At 40.1% G+C, this 8,380-nt stretch overlaps 1 protein-coding gene across 1 annotated transcript in view; it reads left to right on the top strand.

Annotated features, from left to right (window-relative positions):
• The first annotated feature begins 3,221 nt into the window (after window positions 1-3,221).
• LOC103376464 (neuroblast differentiation-associated protein AHNAK) overlaps window positions 3,222-8,380 on the top strand; it is a 7,157-nt gene continuing 1,998 nt past the window's right edge. Inside the window, exons 1-5 of the mRNA XM_008306835.1 lie at window positions 3,222-3,377; window positions 5,431-5,522; window positions 5,648-5,780; window positions 5,876-6,051; window positions 6,693-8,353. Of these exons, the coding sequence (XP_008305057.1) occupies window positions 5,520-5,522; window positions 5,648-5,780; window positions 5,876-6,051; window positions 6,693-8,353 (1,973 nt within the window). The 5' untranslated portion in view covers window positions 3,222-3,377; window positions 5,431-5,519. The remainder of the gene's footprint in view (window positions 3,378-5,430; window positions 5,523-5,647; window positions 5,781-5,875; window positions 6,052-6,692; window positions 8,354-8,380) is intronic.

The following is an 8,380-nucleotide window of genomic DNA, read 5'->3' as shown; positions in this document are numbered from 1 at the left end:
AGGAAGCTGGAGAACCCGGAGAGAACCCACGCTGCACGGGGAGAACATGCAAACTCCACGCAGAAAGATTCCGGTGTCCCCACCGGGACGCGAACCGGCAACCTTCTTGCTGCGAGGCAACAGTGCTACTAACTGTGCCACCCTGCAGTCCACTGATTTTGTTCAAGTGAGACAAAAAATTATAGTTGTGCTATTAAAAAAACTGCCATTACATTCTGCAGTGCAAAAATAATAGACACAAATGTGATATTATGAAAGCACTGAGGTATGATAGTCAGAGTTCTGTGTGTCTGAAAACTTTCCCAGAGGTTTCTTTTCCAGAGCAAGTTTGTGTCACAGATTTAGTCCAAGCAGTCAGTCCCAACAACGTGCCGGCTGAGCAGCGATGGGTTGGGATGGAAGTCACATACCTGTGGGACTGAAACTGAACCCACAAATTGTTCAAATTCATTTCCCATTTAAAGTTTTTGTGTTCATACAAATGCAAATAGGACTCTATACACACACCCACATAGGGGCAGCCTGGGGGGTGGACGAGGATCAAGATGACCTTTAAAGGCTTGAGACAGATTCTGCTGCTTGAGAGTGGCTTTGTCCATGTTCAGCCTGTGTTCTCACAGCCTATTTAAACTGTAAACGGAATGACAAAGAAGGAACTCTTGTTGAATACCAGGGCTTCCACTTTGCTGCATTCCAAATGCAGATTTTGATGGGTTTGAAACTGATGGAAATACTCCATACTACAATACTATCACTTTTTGTCAGTATTTTGTGGATATATAAAGCCATAATAGATCAGCATCCACATACTATTCATTTCTACAACAGGTGTATGATGCTATTTTGGAAGGTGACACATTGTCAGGGCACCACTCAGTGGATTAACAGCTGCTGTTGGTTGCATAATGGTTAGCTAAATGTTGGCTAATAAGTTATTTGACGTGCCAGTGTACAAGCAGTGGGCACGCTGTTTACTATTCTCCATTTTCATTTCTGGGAGCGTTCAGTAGCTAACACAAGCTAACAGCTCGCAATAGCGCTTTTTTTTTAGATTCATATGACTCCTATTAGCTTTTCCCACTCCCTTTAGCACCTGTTAGCTCCAAAAAAACTCAAGTTAGCCTCTAATGGCTCCGAACACAAGATTTCTGGAGCTCACTGGAGTTAACTGGCACCAACGGGAGGTTTCTTTTGGTAAAATGAATTAACGGCAGCCATTCGTAGCTAACGGGGGCTATCTGGCGGTAACAGACGCTAAGTAAAGCTAACAGAAACAGCAGCAGCAGTGACACACTCCAAATTTCTGTTGAAAGTTTCGAGTTTTATTTAACCTTCTTTTTACCTGTACCTTCAATTGACACCAAAACCTCTTTGGCAAGACAGACCTAGCCAACGTAACAGCCCTTAAAACATACAAATTCAAAAGCTGAATCACTGAGAATCACTGATCTTGAAGAGAAGTAATACCACAACTTGAACACACTGCCTCACCCCTTTTCTTGATTAAGATTTTTGATTTGTATTGCTCATTGTTGAGCTATTTGTATACTGACAACACCCTTCTCAGTCTGTACACAGTCACCACATTCTATTGATCGGTTTGACGGGTTGGGTAGTGATTCATGTTGCAATACTTGGTATGCATTTTAGTAAGTACAATGTTGAAGGAACTGTATCTTCAACATAATTGAAATGCCTTCCAACTGAATGCCAATTATGAATTGGTCTGAACATTTACAACAGGATTAAATCAGCAGTTGAGAGATTGAGCCTTATTAGCATCACAGTGGCAGCGATAATTCCGCTCTAACATTTTGTTTACGTTAGATTAAGCTGAGATTTGTTTCCTCCTGAAACATTCATTGTTAAAACACAGACAACATAAATTAGACCAAATTTCGATGATTTTCTTTTGTAAAAGAAACAAAGTCTAATGTACATTATCATCAGGTGTCTAAGAATGATATACAATGAGCATGATTATTATATGTTTTTAAAATTCGCTAAATAAGTGGTACCCTCAGCTGCAGTAGTTATGATAAAAAGTACAATATTGCTTTATAAAATCTAGTGAGACGTAAAGAATGACATTTATTAAAATTGTACTATAAATTTGAATTTTTCCAAATGTTTTAGTGACGTCTTGAAGAGGAATATCTACAAAATGGACCTCATGAGGTTGTTTTTTCAGCTATTTTTTAAATGTGTGTTGTTAGTTTTTCTTTTTTCTTTCCAGGAAGGCGATGATGTTTAATACCACTCACATGTCTGTGTGGTAAATCTGGAGCTACAACATGCGGTCAGCTGCTTAGTTTTGCATATGAACTAAGAGCAGGGTGACACTGTTAAACTGCATATTACTTAACTCCTGCTTTATTTATTTTCACCAGCAAAGTCACAATAAAGCAGCATTGTTGCTGCTGGTACTAGCAGGCCCTCTCCTTTTAAAACAACACAGCATCTTCAATTCCAAATTGTGTCCAACTGTATATTTTATTAAGTTATTCAATCCTGCTGTCCTGGCATCCATTGTTAACATTCAGGTCTCTGTGGTATGAAAATCAGGGGCTAGATACAAAAAGCATGACAACCATGTCCGCCTTTATTGTTGTTAAATTTCAGTGTGGTATTGAGTGCTGACTGACTGCACACAAGGCAACAATGAGAGCAATAAAAGCAGAGCTGAAGCCCTGTAACTTGAGTGTCAGTGACTGATTAGCATGAACAGAAATCAGTGAGGCCTCAAATTTAGTAAACAGTTTGTAGGAATGCAGAGAATACATGAGCAAACCATGCAAATGATCCTTGAGCTACTAAACTTCTGCTGCTACTAAGACATTCACATTTAGACAAGCTTCTCCTCATTTTCATGCTGTGTTATGTAAAGTAAAATTACCAACAAATGGACTGTCAAGAAGTGAAACATCCAAATGAAAGCCAAATGAAAAGCGGGAGGGAAGTATCTGTGTGTGAGATAGTATTGTGTGTGTTTGCTCCTCGGTAAACCTGGTTAGTCCTGTTAACAAGGAGTGGTGTGTTGCTCTCTGGTACGTCTCTCTGTTTTGCACTCTCTAGTCAGGTTTCGGCTACCAAAAAGCCAAGAGTGAAGGAAAGACGTGTGTCCGTGCATGTGTGTTTATGTGTGGTTGTGTAAGCGTGTGTGTGTGTGTGTGTGTGTGTGTGTGTGTGTAAGGGGGTGCTAGGAGAGGCGGTCCTGATGCGGCCCAACCTGTTCTCCTGGCTGGCTAGAAGCTTTTTAGGCATTTAAGTGGCTGATCCATCCCATCCTGGATGACAGAGCAGCAGTGATACACTGAGGAGGAGACATCCGTCGCTGGGCTTTACTTAGGTGGAGGAGTCTCTGGCAGCAATACATGGTGAGTACATCAAATATGTAAGATGTGGTTTGTGTCCTTCTTTTGGTTCAAGTAGGATAACTCTTTGTTGTGTAAAACATTGGTAGTTATTGAGTTTATGAAATAGAAATCAAGTAATTGTGTTTGTGTAACAAGTGTTACACAGAACAGGAGGAGGTTTGCCACTTTGTGCTTCCCTACCATCAGTTATGCTGAAATGCTGGAGGGAAAAAAGTGGTTTTTAATTAGAATAATTTAATTTGACCTCAAATGTCTGACAGATTTGGTGTGAATTAATACTAAAGCCACATAAAGCTAAAGCTACATTCTTGAACCGATAGTTTTTTCCAAGTTCTTCAAACTGCTTTTTGATGCATTGCGGCCCAACTGCAAAGTCAAGATTTTTGGAAATGTGTCTTCGCCCGGAACAACAACAGATTAAAAATTAAAGCTAGAATACTGTAACCGTAGATGAAGCACATTACATTGCACGGTGCATTACACTTTATATTGAGCACTGTTCATTTGTGTTGCTGTCAATGTTTCTTGCTGTTGTCCCAACTATGGATATACCAAACTTTGCAGTCATCTGACTTACACACCCACCATTTTGCATTGTGTTGTTAGTGTTAGTGTTGCCACCCAGTTCTAGAGGATACTCCTATTAACTGTACTGCTATTATTTTCAAGAATCTCTTGCGACTTTCTTACCCGCCCTCTTTCTTTGAGTTGCCGTGAATTTCTGGTCCAGGGAAGTACACATACGTCTTTGGAAATCAAGGATGCTTGTGCAGAACAATGATATCAGCCTTTCCGAAAAGCAGTTAATATAAGAATCAAAGTTTTCTAATGTCGTGTATCTGCTGTCAGCAATTACTAATGAAATTACACATGGTATTTTTTGTGCTGGGACGTTACTAATGATCTTATAGAGCAGACTGCTGCATTAACACTGTGATTGGTGTTGACTGATGAGCTTCAGGTTTAAAGAAGATAACTTTTATCCCCCATTTTTGAGGACTTATTTTACAACCCAGCAAAGCCAGCTCCATCTTTATATGTGCAATTATGCTGCAAGTGTATCACTTTAACGTTTATATACAAAGATGTTAGGGTGTGGCCCAAGTGAGACTGTGTGTGGTTGTGTGTGTGCGTGTGTGTGTGTGTGTGTGCGTGCGTGTGTGTGTGTGTGTGTGTGTGTGTGTCAGAATGCATCCAAACCAGCTGGTTTAGATGCACACATTCCCCTGAACAAACCTGGCAGAGGTTTTGGATTCCTGAAGTGTGAGGTGATACAGCGTGTGGGCGTCGTTGTTTCTCTGTCAGTAAGGGTCAGAAAATTGAAGAGGTGTTAAAGGCAGTTGAAGAGCACTGAGCGGAGGAACTTACCCCCCATTGAGGGCTGCTGACTGCTGCCTGGAATGATTCCTAGAATCTGTAATGGAGATCAGCTCGCACTGTGTTCATCAGAGTTAAAAGGATCTTCAGTAATGCTGTTTGTTTTGTTGTCATCTTCTAGCTGAGGCATAAACTATCTGCCAACTTTCATACTGCACTGTATGCGTTTATTTGGGTTCAAACTGTGCCACAGATGTAGGGTACTCTGTACAGGTATATTGTAGGTTACATTAAACACAAAAGCAAGGCATAAATCAAATCAAATGGTAGCACATAAAATAGTTAAAAAGGTAATTTAAGAAATGCATGTATGTATGCATGTATGCCTAATTGATTAGGACCTATACACACAGAAACACACTTGTTTCTTGGCAGTAATTAGAGTTCAATCACAATGATTAACATCAAACCAAAAACCATAACCAATGGTTTGTTAATAGCATGAAAGCCATGTTTCTGGCTATATTCTTGGGGACAATTTCCATATCCAAGGAAAAGAGTGTTTTTATTAACATGATCTGATTCCCTTTGAATTAAAAAGAAAAAAAAAAAACATAGCAAAGATGTAAAAATTCTGCAGTGCCTCTCTACGCCTTCATTTTTCCTGACATATACTGTTACTGTCACTGATGTAAATGAACTCATCAACTAAGGTTGCCTTTCTCTGCTGTTACAGATAACCTTGCTGTGGTTTGGAGTTTTAATGATTTCTCGTATTATGGTCTAAGCTCCATGACATGTGGATGTAAATACACCTAAGAAATAATGGTAAGGATGACAAACCTGCACACAAAACAACAAATACATACTAAAAGGTAGACGAGAACAAATGGCATGGTGCAAATGTGTGAAAATGGTGCAAACCTGTCTAATTTTCTGTGTATTATAAACAGTTTCAAGTGAAGACCGGGGACAGCAGGAGTGCAAGCTTTTCAGAAAGCCTCATCCTCGATGACGCCGAGGAAGGAGTTGTCATCGCGGGAATCAAAGATGACACACTGGCTGCAAAAAGTGGCCTGCAAGCCGGTAAGTTATTATGTAACTGTGCTGCAGTTTAAAAATAACAAAAACAACAAGTACCCATAGATAAAGGATTTACGAAGGTTTCCTGCTTGTTCCAGGGGATGAGCTTGTTGCAGCCACGATACATCTAGACCACCTCAATAAAAATGAGGTAATGAACATCCTGAAGGTCCTTGAGCCATATAATGACAATATGAAGGTTGTGACTAAGAAGGACTTGACTGCCGGTGCTGGCCTCGGCTCCTTGGGCTTCGGGCTCAACAACTCTAAACAGGTAAGCATCACAGTTCCAGACATAGGTGAGCTGATATTAAAGGCAGGGGTTAACAAAATAAGAAAAGAAACATTTTAATGCAGAGTGTTTTGGTTGTATTGGACAAAGTTTTAAAATTTCTGCCTCTATCTCGCTCCAAATGAATGAGTGGGAAAAGAACAGAATTAAATTTTTTTCCCCCATAGATTTGATTCAATCGTCTTCAGCACAATTGTTATTTTAAAACAAATGAAACCATGAAAGCGTTATGTACATGCAAATCCGACTTGGATCTGCTCAGTTCAGCCAAATAGGAGCATGATAGTTGTGCTTATGAACAAATAGTACAAATAGAACAATTTAGTTAAAAGTGGATTTTAATTTTTTATAAAGAATATGTCTTCATTTAAAATTAGCTATAATCAAAATTAAACTAAACTGAGCGTATGAACCTAAAATGATGTGCATGACTATATACCACAGAAGGACAGTGAGAAAAGATGTTTTTTTGTTTTTTCAGTGAAGCGACACAATCAGATTGTTAATTAAAACACTCTAATGTATGCCTATAGATTAATAATCCAGTCAAAGTCACTCTTTACTGATATTTCAGCAGCAGTTTTTTCACGACTTACCTTTTTAAATGTTCTTATTACCAACAGATGCTCCTAGAGGAGGACCTGTCACTGGATCTTTCAGCTGGGAAACCAAACGCTTTCCTTGATGGCCTGAGTGGAAATCTAAATGCTGCACAGGGGTTGGGGGGTGAAATAAAGGGTCCCACTCTCAATGGAGACCTTCCCAGTCTCAGTGTAAATAAGCCCTCAGCTGATATCAAAACAGATCTAGGTGGAACCCTCAAAACACCTGATGTCAGTGTCTTATCGCCGCAAGTCAACACTCCCAGTGCCTCGCTTGATGTTGACAAACCAGAAATCAAGACAGGCACCTTGAAGTACAAGGCCCCTGGGTTCAAAATGCCACACTTCAATTTTCCTCCAGCGAAAAAACCAAAAGCAGACATAGATGTGTCTGGTGACGTAGATCTCCCTTCTGTCAGTGGTAATGTGGAGACGCCAAATGTTGAGTTGTCAGGTTTGGACCTAGATAGGCCAAAGTTAGACCTAAATGGTACTGGTAGAAAGTGGCACCTTAAAAAATGGAAAGGTCCCAAAATTAAAGGACCTGATGCCCATCTAAATGCTGACCTGCCAGCAGCTGATGTCAACCTCCCCCAAGCAAAGACTGATGTGGATCTTTGCACAGCAGATATTGATGTTAACTTGCCCAAAGCTGACATCAAAAGCCCTGATCTCGATGTTCAAACCCCAGAGCTTCACATTGATAGCCATAAATTCAACTGGCCTCACAAGAAATGGAAGAAGCCCAAATTTCAGGGGCCTAAAGCAGACTTTGATATGGATGCAGATGTAAACACACCTAATTTCAATCTCTCTGCTCCAAAGATTGAGGGTGACATTAATGCACCAAATGCTAAGGTGGATCTCCCCAAAGCTGATCTTGATGTAGATGCTCCAGATGTTAACATTGATCCTCCTTCAGGAATAAAAAACTGGTTCAATCTGAAGTTTAAAAGAAACAAACTTCATACCCCAAAAGCTGATGTGGACCTTGATGCTAATCTAAGCACACCAGATGTTGATCTTTCAGATCCAAAAATTGATGGTGGGATTAGCACATCTGACATTGATCTGAATTTACCCACAGCTGGTGTTGATGTTAAAACACCTAATGTAAGCACTGAAGGTCCATCTGGAAAGTTTAAATTCCTTTCTCTTAAAGGTTCAAAGAAGTCATTCTCAGGTCCTAAGGTCAGTGGGACAGATATTCATTTGGATTCAGATGTTTCAGCCTCAAAGATTGATGGTGAAATAAATGTGGAAGATGTCAATCTAAACTTACCAAAAGCAGAGCTGGAAGGAAATGATGTTGACATTGAAGGCTCCACTGGAAAATTCAAATGGCTCAAAATGCCCAAATTTGGTACACTAAAAGGTCCGAAAGCAGACATTGATGCTGACATGAAGGTACCAGATGTTGACCTCAAAGGGCCTGATGTGAGAGCGCAAGATGTGAACCTTGATGCTGGGATTGATGCTCCAGACCTCAATATCAGCACGCACAATGTTGATGTCAAAGGTCATGATATAGATGTTAATGGTCCACATCTTAACCTTGACCCACTTGATGTTAAGACAAAGTTACAGAAACTCAAATTGCCAAAAATCAGAGGGTCAAAAGTAAAGGGTCCTGAATTAGACGCTGATGTAACAGCAGACCTAAAAGCACCAGATTTATCCTTGTCGCCACCAAAAATTGAAGGCGGACT

The sequence above is a fragment of the Stegastes partitus genome, unplaced genomic scaffold (assembly GCF_000690725.1).
Source record: "Stegastes partitus isolate 25-593 unplaced genomic scaffold, Stegastes_partitus-1.0.2 Scaffold47, whole genome shotgun sequence".
Classification (NCBI taxonomy): domain Eukaryota; kingdom Metazoa; phylum Chordata; class Actinopteri; family Pomacentridae; genus Stegastes; species Stegastes partitus.
Note: the sequence above shows the minus strand (reverse complement) of the source record. Positions and strands in the feature narration are given on the sequence as shown.